Source organism: Ammodytes marinus (assembly GCF_949987685.1).
Source record: "Ammodytes marinus genome assembly, chromosome: 1".
Lineage (NCBI taxonomy): Eukaryota > Metazoa > Chordata > Actinopteri > Uranoscopiformes > Ammodytidae > Ammodytes > Ammodytes marinus.
Genome location: NC_137230.1, coordinates 1,856,016 through 1,874,700, shown reverse-complemented (window position 1 = coordinate 1,874,700; position 18,685 = coordinate 1,856,016). Strand labels below are relative to the sequence as shown.

Below are 18,685 nucleotides of genomic sequence, written 5' to 3'. Positions count from 1 at the left end.
GGCTGCAGTGCTGAAGATGTCTGATTGGTGGAGTTGCTGCGCGCTGCTGTAATAAAAAGTGAACAGCAACAGCAAAACATGGCCCCGGCCTATGGAGCAGACGCACAGCGCGCTCGGCAGCAATGCAACACTTCAGCTCAGTAGTCTCGCCTTTGATTTTTCTTATTCTTTTTACCGTCAGATGTCCGCTGTTCTCCGCTAAAATAAACAGAGAAATAATCTGTCCTCTGCCCGTGTTAACAGACCAGAGCAGTCACACCGGCACCTCACCAGCCCCACTATTCATCTCACCAGTCTACTCTTTTTATTTTGTTCTCCAGACGATCGCATCGCTCTGCTAAAATAGATAGAGAAATAATCTGTTGATTCACTGATTCTGTCTAAACTCAACATTTATTGAATGTAGTCTGTCATAAAATGACGTGCAGTGCAGATACTTTTACTGCTTCTCCATACGTCATGGGCCTGATATGCATAACCTCCCCTGGACTTCAGACCCAGGTGGAAACACACACAGCCATGTGGCCCAGGAACTAAAAGCTGGTGGTCGAGGACTTCCTGGAACCCTTTAGTAGTTCCTGGTAGTTTTGGTGGAAACGCGGCATATGATCATTTTGTTGCTTAAGTACACCTGAGAAGTTCTCTTTCTCTAAAATAAAGTGTAAGAAATGGGATTCCTGGGCACCCTTAGCTCACCCCCCCGGGTTCGAATCCTGCCCGGGTCAGTTCTCTGCATGGGTCCTCTTTGCCCCATTTCAACTCTGTCTCTACAATCTGTCTAATAAAGCAAAAATGCCCAAAGCATTATCTTTAAAAAAAATAAATGGGTTTCCTTCAAAGAGTTGTTGATTTGAGATTTGCTTTCTCTCTCCAGGTGTGAGGAACACTGTCTGAGCTGCAGCGGCCCAGGAACAACATGCACCAGATGCAAAGAGGGTTACAGTCTGCTCAGCAGGACTTGTATTGTGAATGTCTCATGTAATAATGGTGAGTTTGGAAGCATAACCCACATTCACTTGATTTACCAAGGGGTTCTCCTGTCACATTTTGCACCTCAACTGGCAAAACTGAAAGATCTCTAGGAACAACAAGAGTGTTCAATGTCACGAAGGTGACTGGCTCTCTTTGAACCTGCTTAGATTACCATGGTAACTGCACATCTAACCATCCTGTGAACAGGAAGTTCTGTTCAGAGTTTGAGATTGATATTTTGTACTTTGTACTAAAGACTTTGTATTGATCCTCCCTGTACTGGGACACATGGACCATGAGGGACACATGGACCATGACAGCAAAAGGGTTAGGTCACTTTGGTCAATGGAAACAAGCCAGTTGAACAGTCTTTGTGACTGAAGCTCCATCTGAACCCCAACAATCAATCCTCTTTCAGTCACTTTTCTTCTTGCAGTGATGGTATGTTAAGTGCTTCATTTCTCACTGCTCTCTATCTGAAGAAAGAAATGTGTCCAGAAAGTTAAAAAGGCTTCTTTCTGTAGTCACAGCTGAGCACTTCCTCTGCAAAGTATAGAGCTTATACAGCAGTTCATATCCTGGGAACCTGTACAGTGAGTTAAAGGCCCCAAACCAAATACTATCCAGTGTTACTCATTGCGCAGCTCGCATGGCAGTAAAAAATATACAGTGATATGATCAAGCAGTTATTACAGATATTTCATAAAAACATTCAAAACAAGCAGAGCTATGAAATATAACCTATTAAAAAACTCATGTGGCTGCTCTCTTACAAATAATCAATCAAATATAAATGAACAGCGGCATAACAAGGTAAGATATTTAAACTTGCGTGTCCCTACACTGACTGGTTGCCTGATTGGAGTTTTTTCCTGCAATACAAGGGAGAGTGTGCACTTGGATGGATTGGACTAGTGTACAGAAAAACAAACTTACGGTCAATAAATATGTTATGCATAACGTCGACCATAAGCATTCTCATGAATATGGAATATATTAAATCGTTTGCCAAAAAATCATCTTGTTTTATATCGCTAAATTGAACATTTAAGTTGGAGGACACTAACAACCTGGCACTCACTCCGCGTCAGTCTTTATGCACGCGCATGTAGGCGGGCTAGCACTGTCCAAGCTCACGTACACACACAGGCAGCAGGCTGCAGGAGGCACAGCGAGGGACAGAGGTTGTTGGAGAGCCGCTGAAAGAAACAGCTCAAACTAATTATATGTAACATTAATTACCGCTGTGAAGTTAGTTCCAAGTCGGATATTTAAAAAATGATTCCAGAAAATACTTGTAAACAGCTCACATAGGACACACAATGTTGAATTAGCCTCTTAAGTTTCCTCTCAAAGAGCACCAGGTTGATGCATTTTACTTCGAAAGTTAAAAAATGTATTCCAGGGGGTCATGCCATGAACACACTCATTTTCATGGATAATATGGAATTAATTTATTTCATTCTTAACTTATTCTTCATATAGCTATGTGACCCAGTGTCTCTGAATTATTCAAGAAAATAGTACACAGTCACACAGCTCTAAATGTTCCTCTCAAAGTGCATTCTAGTTTAAAAGGGACCACATTTTCTTCCAGGGGGCATGCCCTGGCAAACGTTCCTGACAGTAAAAAAGATGTTTTTTCGACTAAATTTCATAATATCTATGAACATTAAAAAAAATTGATAAAAGCAATTAACTTCTCGATTGGTAGTGGCAGCAGGCAGTAAACCTTTTGTGCGCACTCTTAATTAATTTGATTGCGCTGACCCTGTGTGTGTGTGTGTGTGTGTGTGTGTGTGTGTGTGTGTGTGTGTGTGTGTGTGTGTGTGTGTGTGTGTGTGTGTGTGTGTGTGTGTGTGTGTGTGACAGCTGACAAAGTGTTCTGTGAGATGGTCCAGTCCAACCGTCTCTGTGAGAAGAAGCTCTACCGTCAGTTCTGCTGCTGGACCTGTCTAATGAACGGATGAGCACACAACCAAAACTCTTCCTCAATCGCTGTTAAAAAGTATTTTAGATGAACTTACGTTAAACCATTTATAAAGAACATACGTTTTGTAATATTTATAAATGGTAGATAGCTCACTTTGAATACATCTCTTCAGTATTTATGCAAGTTGTTGAAGAGATCTGTTTAAAACTGACATTTCTATTGTGGAACCTGTACACACATTCTGTTGTGATCATGTATTAAACATGTACAAAACTATATTTTAATTCATGTATTTTTAAACAGTATGATAATGAATGTATTTTTAAACTGTATTATGATGAATGTATTTTTTTTTACCACAAGATGGTAAAGAATGGAGGTGACATATTTGATTCTGGTTTGACAAATATGTTTGACCATTTCTTTATCTCAGTTTGAGGTTTACATGTCCACCACGTCGTCCAGTCATGCTAGCGCTTCTTATTTTTGTGTACTTTTTCATTTTAGCATATTTCAGCTTTTAGCTAGCAGTCCGGTGCTGTTATCAATGGGAATGCTCTGATGATCCCAATAATTCAGCCATAAATAATGTGCTGCACAGAGGAATACAATTCTGAAATCAGAACAGAAAAAAGAAAGCTCCAAGTTATGTCCTATAAAATCATATTTAAAAATGCATAAACTTGAATAAAGGTTTGGCTAAGGTAGGCCTACCCTACACTACTGGAAAGGTTGGTTTTGGCATGCACTGACAAACTGACAATTTTGTTGTTTAGGTATGCAGACTTGTCATGCAGACAACCTTATCATCATTATGATGCTGAATGCTGAAGAGAATTATAATAATAATACCTTTTATTTGAGAGCGCCTGTCAAGTTACCCAAGGACACTTTACATACAGAGATAAAATAGAAAAAACACAATACACAAATGTTAAGTAATACACAAAAGTAGAATCAGGCCTATGAATATACACACATATAAGATTAATAACATCATCAATAGAAACATTAGAAACTAAATTAGAAAAATATAAAATAACAAATAAAAAAGAGGACAGAAAACAAGAGCCTGGTATGGGAGTGTGGCTCCTCCATGTGTTAGTAGAGGTTAGCAAGAATGAAAAGCTTTGCATCATCCACACCTCTCCCTCCCTTGTAGGCACATTGTAGCTCTGGAGTTATTCCCTCACAGATGACATGACAAAGGCCCTTCACAATCTTCTCAAAGGTGTTCATAGCAAGAGACGTTGAAGCTATTGCTCTGAAATCATGAAGTTGTTTGGGGTGAGTTGTCCTAGGGAAGGGGGCCGCAATTAAGTTTCCACATGGCCCTGACATTGCGATGGTTACAAATTTGGTTTATAGTCTGCGCCCGCAGAAATTGTCTGGACCAGGGGCCTTCCTAACATTTTTAGAGCCCCGTTTTAAGAGCTCTCTCACATTATCCTGCTCAATGACAATCTTGTAAACATAATGGACATATTCAAATTCTGTACAGACACATATACAGACGCATATCGGTGTGTGCAAGTTGTACACCTAATGTCATGACCCTTAATGAGAAAAAGTTAAAGAATTTCCTGTAGGAAAAAAAGACATTAACCAGTATTTTAGACAACGCAAAATACTGTGTTGACATTCTTGTCCACTAAAGCTGAGGAAAGCTTGTGAAGACATTTATATCTAAACTCAAAGGTAGGTGTAGAGTTTAAATGTGATATTTAAATATGATTCATTTCTTCATCATGGCTTTTGTTTTTCTTTTGTTGTGAAAAAATATAAAAATCAGAAACAACTGATTGAGCTTTCCATCCATACATCAATGCAGTCTATCACTATCTATAACTTTATATGACAGACAACTGACATTTTGCTTAAATCCCCTCTGTATGATAGACAGAGCCCTAGAGTTATTGTGAGAAGAACCAGACTTCAGACACATTCCCCTTTAAGTTTTCACCAGTATCACTTTGTGTCTGAAACATTCCTTATCCCCTGAAAACCAAGTCAGAAATGTAAATAGTACTTCTAGTACTAGAACTACTCTGTTCTTTCTCAGAAGATTTGACTTGTGAATGTAGAATGTTGTCATTTATAAAAAGGTACAGCAACAACTTGGATGAGCTTTATTGGTTCAATACTTTTATGTACATCAAGCATAATAACAGATATGTCTGCTCTGTTCAAGATCACTCCATCAATGAAACCAACAGTGAAGCCATGTTTCCTGTGTCAGTCCTTTGCGTCACAGTTAGTTTTCAGTTCTGGGGGATCTGTTTAGATTCAAGCTGCATTCCATTAGTAGTTGCACTTCCCCTCGTTCATTTACCCTCAGCCCTTGGTATGACGTACCAGCATACGTTGCACGGAGGGAACTTGGAGCGCGGAGGGAGAGTGGGCGGGGGAGGAGCGGAGGATTTAAATGGAACCCACTTGCCCTTGTAGTCGCAATGGACCGTCAGTTACATAGGTAGTTCTGAATGCAAATAATACAGAATTATAACATTCTGCTAAGGTAGCCTATATTGCAGAAAGCCATTTCCATAGCATAACAAACATTGAATTTCGACACGGTAACTCAGATTATCAAGATATTGTTACTTACACATGTAAATTGTTTGCTCCGACGTATTTTCTTATTTCTGTTAGTTTCAACCAAAAACATTTGTTTTAAATAGTCCTCTAATTGGCAGCCATCGGTGTTATAGCAGCAATGTGTAAACTGCAATACATTCACTGGATTGTTCCTATGGAAATAGGATAGCCTAATTGAGGCATTTTGGAATATATTTATATAAATATTTGTCCTGCGGGTGGCCGCGATGTCCCTAAAAGCATACAGTCTACCGGAAAATAAAAGGAGAAGAAGAAGAAGACGAACTGCAATGCACTGTGGGTGGTATCCACCTCGGAGTGACCATAGATGTTCACTTGATCACTCAGCCCTCCGAGGGTCTATCTCACGAAGTTCACTTCAGTTTCCAGACAATTGGAACGACACTTAAGATGGCAGCGGGGATTCCCCCGAGGGCAAGTGAATGAGGGCATGTTGAACGGGTATTGGAACGCAGGGTCAGTCCCCATGGTAGCCAGTGTGTGGTCAATAACTCAATGATGGCAGTATCTGCTGGTAGAGATCAGTCATGTTGATTTCCTGGAAGGCTGCAGACAGCTCTGAAAACGACTGGTTGCTCTTCACCACAAAACCCTCCACACTGAAAGACATGAAGAGAGCACACATTAATACTGCTGTGTGCTCCAACACTGCTTATATGGATCTGTTGTGTGTGTGTGTGTGTGTGTTCCATACCGTCCACAGGAGGGAGATGAAGGGCTTTCGATCAGCACCTTCATCATCCTCTCTTTGCATTTCTTGCCTGAAGAATCCACATCCACCTTCACCGTCTTCAGAAGACGACAGAACTCCTGCACAGACAACATTCACATCAGAGAAATGGACCATATCAGGTGACATGTCAAGATGGCTACTCACGTTACAGGGTACAGGAAGAAGTTACAGAGCAGTGCTTTTCCTATCAAACCCTAACAAACTAATGAAATGGATCATTAGTGGTGGTTCAGGTACCACCACTAATTATTCATTTCATTTTATTTTGTTTTATAATAAATGAATAAATATATAAATAAACTGGACATGGAAGTTTGAAACCATGTGGATGTAACGCCATGTGATCACATTAAACCACACATTTGAATACGCTCATGTGATGGCTGAAACAGAACGAGACATAATATCTAACTCATCTCACTAACTCCCATAATTCCCATTTGAGAAGGTTTTGTACATTGATAATACACAGCAGATCAAACTCAGGATAACAGCGGCACCAAGTGGTCAAGAGGAGCTAGATTATACTTCAAATCAAATATGACAGCAATGGAACTCTTCTTTATTCATGTCACCATCTAATAATAAGAATAATAATAAATTTTATTTGTAATGCACTCTATATTGCTAGAATCTCAAAGTGCTACAGAGAAGTATGACTGTACAGACCTCACTGTGCTTCACACAAGGTGAAACGCTTTGCCATTCATCCACTCCATATTTGGTCAGGGATGTAATGATGCATGAATGATTGGATGAATGCGCCGTGGCATGGAGGTGACCAGCCTGAGTCTCTGCTGAGGTGTTAAGGAAATGGGCATCTGCATACAACTTGTCAGATGAAGTGCTCTAGAATCTCCTGGTAGACTGTGGTGACTTTGGACTTGATAACACACAGTGGACCAACAGCAGCAGATGACTTGGTACTCCAACACCTCAGCAGTGCCACAGGCTGATCGCCTCTATGCCATTTATTTGATTTGATTTAAACTGGATTTATTTATATAGGCAATCTCATTGATACACAGGGTCTCATTTTCAAGGGATACTTCTTTTGTACAAAACAATACAACAGCATCAGTTACAGACAGACAGACAGACAGACAGACAGACTGACAGACTTACCAGTATAGGCTACATATACAGTATACAATATTTAAATGAAAGTGTCAAGTACAGGAAGACTTAAAATACTAAAAACAAGTATCTAATATGCTTTTTTCCATCGCCCATAAACTGAGTTTAAAATCCCCAAGCAGGACAGCTTCAGATCCCAACGCAGTGTGTTCCAGGTTGAAGGGGCAGAACATTTTTATTTTTTTTGCCATGCAGATACTGTATAATAAAATAATACATGCAAAATAAAATCCCAGTCCAAGTATTAAGTGCATGAATGAACATACTTATCAGAAGGTTGACATTTCTGCATTAGAAATCATTTGTTGTTATTGGTTTTATGTAATATTCTAATATTTCGAGATGCTGGATCTTTGATTTTCATGAGCTGTAAGCCGCAATCAGCTACATTTTACAAAAAAGGAAATATTTCACTTTATGTGTCATGAATCTACAATATATAAATGTTTAACCTTTCAAATGACTGGGAAACAATTAACTTTACCATGGATAATCTCATTTTTGGAGAGGCACCTGTATTTTGCAAGCCTGAGGAACCCAGTATGATCTCACAAGTTTCACATTTGTGAAGCTGGTCAAACAATGACCGGAATGACTTCTACATGAACCAATCAGGGGATGCTTTCTACTAACAGACAGAAAGTGGGGAGGGTCCGGTCTGACTGGAGGCTAGATTGACGACTACATGAACCAATCAGGGGCTGCCTTCCACTAACAGACAGAAAGTGGGGAGGGTCCGGTCTGACTGGAGGCTAGATTGATGACTACATGAACCAATCAGGGGCTGCCTTCCACTAACAGACAGAAAGTGGGGAGGATCCAGTCTGACTGGAGGCTAGATTGATGACTACATGAACCAATCAGGGGCTGCCTTCAGATGAGCCGGGCTCTTCCACACGGAGACTGGGGAAAGTCCAGACTGATCTGTGAGAAACTAGGCTCGTTCGACCTAACTTTCAGCTCGTCTGGAAAGTAGACGAGAGTAGCCGAGTGCAGTCGGGGGAGTGACGAAAATGCCTGACTGAAGCCGGACAGCTCCGAGTCGGAAGTAGCGTCCTTGTTGCGGATGCAGTTCGTTTTCTAGTTTTATTTTGAAGGCCTATTAGAAACATATTCGCAGGAGAGTCACACATGCTACAACCGATTAGAAGCAGAACACAACACAAAGACGAGTAAACACTTTAAAAGCGAGGGGCATTTTCAAAACAAGAAACGAGATATAAGCTAATATCCCCATTCCCCACACATCTTTATCTTTCTTGTTACTTTACTAGAACACCTACTTTTAAGTGATAAAGAATAATTTACAAGAATAATTTACAAATCCAAATAAAGGAGGTTTAGTATTTCTCCCTTCACATAACGAATATGATCGGCCTAAATAAAGAAGGTCTAAGAAAAGATCCCTTATTATTATTGTAGAGATGGATATGATGAACTGTATTATGATGTGTAACAAACAAACTACTTGTTGTAGTTTTGGTCTGGCTTTGCGACACTACATGTAAAATACAATTCCCAGACCATTTAGATCACTTGAAATAAGCCTATGATTTAATCTTAATGGTATAAAAATCACTTCACCAAGATCTTATGTGACTCAAGTTTGTGTTCACTTTTAAATATATCTATACAGGAGAGTTACACATCCAAATTATTTCTATGTCAAGGGTTCAGAGGTTTAACTCTGATTAAGTACATTTCTGCTTAAATGCATATTGTGGCGGCCTAATGATTAAACATAAATTAAAATCAAAAAGAATGGATCGTAATTTAATTTTGAGCGGTGATGTCAGACTTTTGCCTAACCAATTGGGGAAACGCATCAAAGGCACGAGGTTTAAACTCCCAATTAGCGCTCAGCTCCGCCTGTCAGCAAGACGTTTCCCATCAGACATTTCGCTCCCGCAGCCCGTGGGGAGCAACTGCAGCGACTTGCTCCAGTGTCTGTGTCCGTCTTGATACCGCGGGACTTCAAAGTCTCAAGCAGCCGAGCCGCAGCCAGCCACGGGTGCAAGTGGGACAAAAAGTCTAACCATAATGCAGTGCGCTCAGCAAGACGAGCGTCATAATTGCGCAGGTCTTAGCAAGACGGCGACAGGTCGAACGAGCCTACTGTGAAGCTGATGAGATCAGGCTGGTGTCACCAGAGCTAGCCTGGTGACACCAGTAGTTTGCAGCATACTGAACCCATCTGCAATATATTTGATATCAGAGCTGCAATGATACGGCCATAAAGTGATTGGTCAATCATGAGAAAAATCAAAGTGTTATGATAATATAGGAGTCGTCTTCTCTTATTTTTGAGCTTCTCAAAGTCTTATTTCTTGACATTATAAATGTATCTTGTAGTCACAGCAATGCAGTAAAGATGTGGTCATATGACAGTGACAGGACCTTAAAGATGAGTGAATGTTTTCCAGTAAGATGTGAGTGTGTACCTTGACATGTGTCCGTGCTCCCTGCAGCAGTAGCAGTATCCTGGGTCCCAGTAGGAGCCTCCCTCTGAGCAGCAGGGTGTGGCTCCAGCGCTCCACATGGGCTATGTACCGACTGGGACACCTGATGTGGTCCAGCAGCAGCACCGTGGTCCACTCCCCCTCCTCTTCCTCTCTCTCTGTCTCTCCTTCCTCCCCTCTGCTGCACTCTTCTGTCAGCTCCTCACACTGCTACTAGCAAAAACACACATTTGGTACATCATTAATAATTGTCTTCTAAGGTCCTTCACATGGCTGCACAATATAAAACTTAAAACAAAAATGTAAGGCAGTTTGTGTTTGGTGGAGTGTTGCTTTGTTGTTACAATGCTTCTTGGCAATACATTTTATTGGCTACCGTTGGAAAGCCCGTTTATTTCCCTTTTACAGTTTTTTCGATTGCTAACCCACAGTGAGCACAACTGGAGCTCAATGAGTACAGTCTGCAGCTCAATGAACTATAGTCTGCACTACCAACAGTCACTGGAGCTGAACAGTTCACTTCACCTGCAAAATAGGCTCAGCGCAGCAAACACTATGAACCAGCCTCATTGAGATAACACACACTGTTACTCAGAGTAGAAACACTAGCATAGATCACCAATACACAAATCCCAGACTTTTAATCTTCACAGTTTGAATCATTTGAGTGACTATTTTAGAACATACCAGTTGCTTCTGGTAAACAAGAAGGAATGGAAATCAGCAGTGTGCTACAATAGATCTATATTCTTATTCATATTTTACTTATAACGTTTCAAAATATATCATTATCAACCAGCACTCTATCTTTACAGTAATCTATTTTTTGTATTGCATTGTTGACAACAACCATGTCATCAATAGCATTTTGATGCACACCTAAAAATATCCTTCCTCTTTTTCCTGTTGGGGGCAACCTCTAGGTCCTATTGTAGATATATAGTTTACAGTAAAGACTGTTAGTAAATATCTGTGTAAATATTCTATAATTGCAATACAGATTTCAAATCCTATAATGTAACTGTATCATTCACTGTAGGGATGCAGCTCTCACTTGTTCGTTTGGTGGAACACTTCCATTACAGATTGGGTCGCACCCTCAACCCTGCCTCTCTCAATGAGAGACCATGATTCACAACAGGGTCTATCAGTGTTGCCCTTACTGTATTTCATCAGAAATTACAACTCCAGTGTTTCCCCCAGCGCTTTATAGTTAAGGCGGCCGCCTTAGCAAAACCGGCCCCCCGCCTTGACTACTGACCGACCAAAAAAAAAAAAAAAATTAAATCTTTATTTTTTTTATTTTTAGTGCTGCACAATTAATGTACTAGCAAGCGCGATGTGTGATTTTTCATGGTCAGAAATGCGCGAAAGGCCGTGATTTGCGGTAAATAAATGTGCACATATGTCTCCAAGCGTTTCTCTCTGCTCAGACTATCAGCTGCTCTGTGTCGGGGGCTCTGCGCGCGCGACCGTCCCGCGCTGCGCGCGACTACGGCATGTACGCGGGAAACGAGCAGCAGCAAACCGACATTTAACCTGTGGCGATAATAAACGCAGTGCGGTTCTATGGGGATATTTAGCTGAACAGAAAGAAGTGCTCTGCAAAGCTAGACTAGTTTAAAACTCCACATCACCGTGGCAACACAACTTATCGGCTCATACAGCGCAGAGAAAAGTCTGATACATGCATGAGAGTGATGGCCCAGGCACCTTTCAGTAAGTTTACAGAAGTGCACACTGTAACTGTCTTTGAAATGCCTTTAGTCATTTTAAGGGGAAAACACTTTGTATTATTTCAATAATTGAATTATTTTTCAAACAGCATGCTAGTGTAGCCATACAAGATTTATTTTTCTGAATTTTAAATGCTGCTTTATTTTTATGTTTTAAATTTGGAAATACATGTTCCAAAACAACCAATAACCTCTGTATTTAAAAAGAAATCAAGCAAGTAGGCTAATAATAACCATATATGAATTAATCGCATCACAGTATGCCTATTGTCCACAATAATCTCACAACAGCCCCCCATCCAAAAAGGAACTTTAAAAAGCACTTTGATACACATGTTAAGTGTATGGTCCATTATTTGTATTTAGTGTGTCTGCATGGTATTGCACCAAAACAGTAGAACTTTTCTTTAATTGTATTTTGTACCGTCTGCATGTTTGCACAAAATGTGCACATAGCAAACAAAATTGCACAACTGTAAGGTCAGTGTCATTCAAATAAACAGAACCATTTCTTTAGGGCGCATTGGCATCTTTGAGCAAAATACCCCCAAAATTTTCGCCGCGGCGCTTTGCGCCGCGCCTCCTGTGCGGCTTGACAGTGACCACCTTGACTAAGACATTTCCTGGGGGAAATACTGAACTCCATATCTTCTAATTCTTCTTCCAATCATTCACAATTCCCTGCCACTCTTCTCCCTCTACCAACCTGTCTTCCTGGGTCCATTTCCAAAAAAAAGGTATTTCTGAGCTTTCCCTATACACTGTAAATATGTTCACTAACCAGTCTAAAGCAAGTCACCTGCTTAGGCTTTCAGTTCAAATTGCGATCAGCATTGTTTGAAATGCACCAGGCTGATATCCACTCTGTTTTGAATGTGTGGTTTACAGTTGTGACAGCAGTGTGTTAGCATTTGAACAAAGTGCTGGAAATCCACAGTGTTGTGCAGGCTGTGGTTAAGACATGAGATAAGTGTGTAAAGTTTTGAAAATTGTGTTTAAGCAATGAAAAACGATCTAGAGTTTGGTCCACATGAGCTGCTGCTGTGCATAGTGTTGTTAGAGTTTTGCAAATGTAGCTCCAGTTGTGCCCACTGTTGTTTAGCGATCGAAAAAAAAACTGTAAATGGTGCCCTATTTGAAAGGAAAATGCATTTGTGGGTGAGCAGCAGAGTTGATTTGGTGGGTTGCGCCCATGAACAATGTGCAAAATCTTCTCTGCCAATACCAAACAGCTTATTAAAAATGTATCCTTATCGGGATATCAACATTCAAGGTATACGTATCGCAAAGACTGCTAGAACTGCAATAAATAGTGGCCAATTCAGTGTGCCATGCATTCACGTTCTGCATGTCGATGTAAATAGATTGGCCAATCAGATTTAGCCTACCAGAAAAGCTGTAAAGGGGGGCATGAAGATGTTTTGCTTAAAGAGGACCTTTTATGCTATTTTTCAGTCTAACTTTGGTTCTGCAGTTTAGCCTCTCTGCAAAAATGTTCTGTTTAGAGCCGAAACATAACTGCTGTTTGATTCTGGCCAATCAGAGCATCTGGTAACTGCATGACAACAGGCACCGCCCCCTAGTTTCACGTTACACTGAGCTGCAGGCAGATTTGAACAGACAGGGGGAGGGCGGGACAGGGACATGTCTGAAGGCGTGTAGCAGCATGACCATACATGGAAAATCCGCTTTGTGTGATGTCACACAATCCAGGAAAATAGACAATAGGGTGCCGCGAGTGTTGAGGCTGTGTACAGCCACCTGCAGCCACCCCAGACAGTAAGCAGGGAATTTGTCTAAAATGCATGTACGTAATTATCTGACACTTTGGTATCATTTAGCATGACTGTATAACATTATAACAGCATTTATAGCTCAGAAAATATAAAAAAGCACAATAGGTGCTCTTTAAGTGATCAATAAATAATTAACAATAATACCATGTTGTTGGAATATGGAAATAATGCATTTAATTTTTTTCATACATTTTTTGGGGGTTTATGTTGGAAGTGAACTCAAGCAGAAAGACATTAACACTGTACATATCAAAGTATTTGTTCATGTAACTTATTTATTACATAACATTGTGCCTTGATCTTGCCTCTTCATTATATATCCGTTGCATCCCCGGTCAGAATAACCCAAATAGCTGCTGATTTCCACACTAACACCTCGGCTGGATGTAGTAGAGACTCTAAATCTTTTTTCTACCAAACTAAATAGCAGAACGTATGGGTAGTGCAAAGCAGGCAGGGTTCGACATAACCCGCTGTCCCGGGGCCAGTAAAATCATATGCAGGGCAAGTTGATTGGCCAGTCACTGTCCCGCCCGGGCCAGTAACGGCCAATCACAGTTCAGTATCTTTTTGTAGACTACATCATGGTTCATTGAAATGCGCGTTGAGTCGTAATGAAAGCAGTGTTTATCAATATAATAAACATAATATAAAATATATTTTTTAATGAAAGGCCAGTGGACAAACGATGCGTGGGCGTTTTGACAGGCGGAGCAACAAGCGGGCGCACTCTCGCTCCGTTGGCAGAGCTGCCTACCGTCCGCCTGCGAGTCGACAAATCAATCGACTTACTCTGCCCCCTTTCTTTCTTCCCACAGCAGGTTGAGGTGCAGAAAATCAAGTGATAACTGCGCTTTTCCTTTAGCTGCCGCCGTAATGTTACAGTATTTGCATCAAAGCCCCAATGGTAATACAAATTAACTATTCATTAAACTGCCCAAATTCAAGAATAAAAACAATTATCAAACTTCTGGACTTTAAAATACTGGCCGACTCCTTCCACATACTTTCAGTTGTAGGCTTCAAATTCAATATGTCGGCCTGGTTTTATATTATGTGTATGAGCAATATCAATGTTTCATATCATTAACTAAAATTAAAATAACCAAATCTAAAGGGAATATCTATACTGTTACAGTATAGATATTCCCTTTGGATTTGGTTATTTTTCTAATACAGGTATTATAATTATTCACACTAAATTATGAAGGAGAAAAAAAGTGTGTGCAGGGCCAGTGAAAATATACATGGGACCAGTAAAACTCAGATCCACTGGCCCGGCGGGCCAGTAGGAAAAAAAAGTTATGTTGAACCCTGAGCAGGGCAGGTTTACCTGTAACCACTCCAATAGTGTGTGGACCATGGGCTCAGGTGGTAGGGCTGCAGCTTGCTCCAGCAGCTTGTGTCTGATGTGGAGACACTGAGACCTGGAGAGAGATGTGGAGGAGACAGAGACGTCCGGGGGACAGGAGGGGTAGAGGGGGGGCAAGTGGAACAACACACTCAGCCCTCTCTCTCCTCCAACATGGCTGTTAATGAGGACCACCAGCCCATCCTGTGCTACAAGGCAAACACACACACAGTTAAACCGGCACTACAGCACTAACACACAGTAGGCTCAACTGATTTAAAGGTGCAGTGTGAATGATTTATTGTAATTCTTTTAGAACAGACTTGGTAGAAATGGATATATATATATTGGTATATAATCTCTTGAAAATAAAAGTTGTTGTTTGTCTTTTATTACCTTAGAATGAGCCTTTTATATCATAAGAGTTGGGCACTGAGGCCGCCTTGTTGTTCTGTCATTTGTTATAGAGTAGCACAGAACGGACAGACTTAATGGTCTTACACATGTTTTATAGTTTGAGAGATTTCTTTAAAAAAAAAAATGTAATCCCGGTAAAGGGTTTTTTTACTGGGAGTTTTTTCTCAGCCGAGCTAAGGGTGTAAGGGCAGGGTGTTGTACTGTATCATATTGTATGGAATGTAAAGACCACTGAGGCAAATGTCTATTTGTGATATTGGGCTATACAAATAAAACTGATTTGATTTGAACTTTATTATTTATTCTGCCCATATTCTGCTAACTCACATAGTTATAGTTTATATTTATACAAAGTTTAAAGCTAAAACATAAGCTTATACAAAGTCTAAAGCTAAATAAGCATTTACAGCTATTGCTGTGCCCTCTGTGTGCTCTTTACTCCTGTGTGCTCTTTACTCCTGTGTGCTCTTATTCCTGCTCTAATGTGTGATGCAACACCGAAATTTCCCCACTGTGGGACGAATAAAGGATATCTTATCTTATTTATAGTGGGCTTCCTGGGGGAATGAAAAAGAGAAAGACTCCAGGCAGTGGTGGATGATGCCATATTTAGTAACTAGCTTATTGTCCTTGAAGGCCATTTTATATTCTGTAAATTCTCCCAAAGGGAGGGGTTAGCAAGGGAGGATTGACAATCTCATCACTAGATGACACTAAATATTCCATAGTACACACTGCACCTTTGATGGCCATATTTCTAAATCAAACTTGTCTCATAAGTAGCCTATTATCTAATTGGGAATGTTGGATTGACCTATATATTGGTGTAGCTGGCCATTAAGTTTCACTTAGGCTACGAAAGGATTAATTGTCATAGTCATTTACTTGTATGGAGCTAGGCTATACATTTTTCCTGTGTTCACCTACCAGACTGCTGAATGAGCTGGAACTCTCCTTCTCCGCAATAAATGGAAGATAAGACGGAAACTTCCTCAAGCGCAGCTTCCGACATACTAATGAATCAGCGGCTCCATTTAAACAAGCGACATTTCAGCAAATAACATGTAATTTACTGTCATATTTCAGTGTATGTGATGTTGCCGGATGTTGTTGCTAAACGTGTCCGCACCTCCTTAGCGTCCGGGTAGTTCCGCGTACCTCATTTATCAGTTCCTTCCAACTGACACTACAACTTTTAGTCACCCTTAACTTTTATGTGTGCCTGCCTCTTAAAAGTGGATGAAGAATTCGCATATTTCTCTATAGGTTTCCACACTGTTTAAAAAGCCCACCCAGTTACAAGTAAAAGTCCTCCCTGTAAAATATTCCTTCAGTAAAAGTGTGGGAGTGGGCTATAATGAGGACTGGCCCTCATTCTGCCTACTAACGTTTTCACAGATCAGCGCCTAAACCGTGCATACGAACGTTTCACGCATTAATCCGGGATTTGACAATGTTTTCGTACCCTGAATTTCTTCGTATTCTGAAAACAAATTTAGAGCTTCCTCAGACCATGCATACACACAATTTAAACACGTTTGACTGTCTTAAAAAATGTAAATAGCTACACACGTTTAAACTAAATGCATAGCATATTAAAACCATATACATTTTAAACGCTTATAGAATGTTTTTAACTGTTCATTTAATAATGTACTGGCCAGTGGCCAAATGTATTGAATAACCATGACATTTATGCAATTTCATCTTCATAAATTATTGTATTTGGTTTAATTAAAAAAAGGTTCCTATTCCTAGATTGCATTGCAGTATTATAAAAATGTCCACATTCAAATATAACAGTTGTTTTATTGTTTGCATTGCTATTTTCTTTCAAATAAAATGTAAGTGTACTGATTTCATCATGGTTGTTCATTATAACAATTAAAAAAAACAATTGAAAAATGTAATCTTAGGTTTATGATTCATCACTTTTTCCCTCATGTTTTGGCAAAATGCCACTGATGAACGTTTGTCAAATTATTCCAGCCATTCTTTCATTTTGGATTGAGGATTAGGTGGCCCCTGTCCCCTGCCCTTCCAATTTTTTTGCTTTGATATCAAACCATTTATTTTTCACCTGAGCCACGTATCTCAGTAGCCTGGCTCAGCCCGCCTACCTACTTCCGCCCAAATTTCCTTTTCCCTTCAGTAGGCAGTCTGGGGATGGGGCGTATTAGTGGGATCCTGCTCGTTCAGAGTTTTGCATGTCCAATCAGCGAACAGAGCGAGTGGCTGAGAACGATGACGTCGAAGTCGCCCTCCAGTTTCAGTTGAATGCTGCATTCCTTTATACTCTGAACTCGGAAATGTCCGACTTGGTAGTTCCCAGTTCAGACCTGTGTGTGTTCCAGTGCATCTGATCGGGAAAGTATGGACGCCTACAACCTTTCTCGTCCAAATAACTAAACGTTAGGCTCTAGCAAGTTACCGTTGCCAGGTACCGGTAGATCCTTAGACTACAATATGTAGTGAAGTCCGAAATTTCCGAGTTTCCAGTACAACTGGAACGCACTGTCAGAAGCCGGCTCATGACATACGTCACGACCAAACGTTATGCGATTGGTTGGCTGATCCAGAGTGGCACTGGGCAGATCCAATAGTTTTAAACTTCAATAGACACATGCTTCCAAGTGAGTGAACGTTTGCCAAATAGAGCAGTTCCAGACCTTCTGTACAAATTAAATGAAGTAGGATGGTCTGGTTGCACCAGGCTAGTATCTCAGGTGACACAACGTTTAAAGTTGACCACCTCCGTTATTAACCCCCCAGCGTCACCCCCTGGAGACGCTTGGGAAAGTCTTCCACCTCGGACACATCTGTGTCTATTTCTTCAGACCTGAAATGCTTCTTTTTTACTTTGCAGATGAGTGGGCTTCCAGCTTGCGTGGGACTGGGACGTTCTGCCCAGAATAGGCTGCAGAGATAGCGTTAACAATCCAATGGGATAAACCCTGTTTAGACACGGGAAGTCCCAGCTTTTTGCCATCAAAACAAACAAATAGTTGGGTGTGAGAGCGTCTCAGAGATTGTGTGCACCCATTATAAGCCCTTAGTGCCCTTACTGGACACAAAGTAGACAGGCTCACATCCCCCTGTGGAAATGCTGGATCAAGCTGAAAGGAGCTGATCTCATTCACTTGGTTAACTGTCTGAAGGTTTACCACCTTAAGCAAAAAAATATAGGGATTTGGCCAGAGAGACACCTTCCACCTCCAACATTCACTAACAGACAGAGCATTTCATTCCCTAACTCTCTTGGCAGAACATATAGCCAAGAGGAAAGTTGTTTTGTGAGACAGGGATTTCAGGTTGGCCTGTTCCATGGGTTCTATGGGTTACGTGGCGCAAAAGCCCCCTGTCCCACCAAGGACGTAAAACTTGAAGGCATGTATGTGTCACACAAAGTTTCACATGCTTGTCCCACTTGGAGTTGAGTTTGAAGGCATCAGCCACCTCTGCAGCGGCCCATCCTTGAGGAGGCCCAAAAGAACAACAGCCATTGTTCCGTTTGCATCACTATTAGCAGTTG

At 40.8% G+C, this 18,685-nt stretch overlaps 2 protein-coding genes across 4 annotated transcripts in view; one reads left to right on the top strand and one right to left on the bottom strand.

The window, feature by feature from the left end:
• pcsk6 (proprotein convertase subtilisin/kexin type 6) overlaps positions 1-3,137 on the top strand; it is a 53,110-nt gene extending 49,973 nt beyond the window's left edge. For all 3 annotated transcript variants that reach the window (XM_080032963.1, XM_080032964.1, XM_080032965.1), the window contains exons 20-21: positions 875-987; positions 2,845-3,137. In XM_080032963.1, coding sequence (XP_079889089.1) covers positions 875-987; positions 2,845-2,942 — 211 coding nt within the window. In that variant the 3' untranslated portion in view covers positions 2,943-3,137. The remainder of the gene's footprint in view (positions 1-874; positions 988-2,844) is intronic.
• Positions 3,138-5,055: 1,918 nt separating this feature from the next.
• On the bottom strand, positions 5,056-16,260 carry rwdd3 (RWD domain containing 3). The gene is made up of 5 exons (XM_080042540.1): positions 16,081-16,260; positions 14,719-14,945; positions 9,836-10,063; positions 6,219-6,334; positions 5,056-6,123 (listed from the first exon to the last, which is right to left on the bottom strand). The coding sequence occupies exons 1-5, from the start codon at positions 16,163-16,165 to the stop codon at positions 6,009-6,011; spliced, it is 771 nt and encodes a 256-aa protein (XP_079898666.1). The 5' UTR covers positions 16,166-16,260; the 3' UTR covers positions 5,056-6,008.
• Between the last annotated feature and the right edge of the window lie 2,425 nt (positions 16,261-18,685).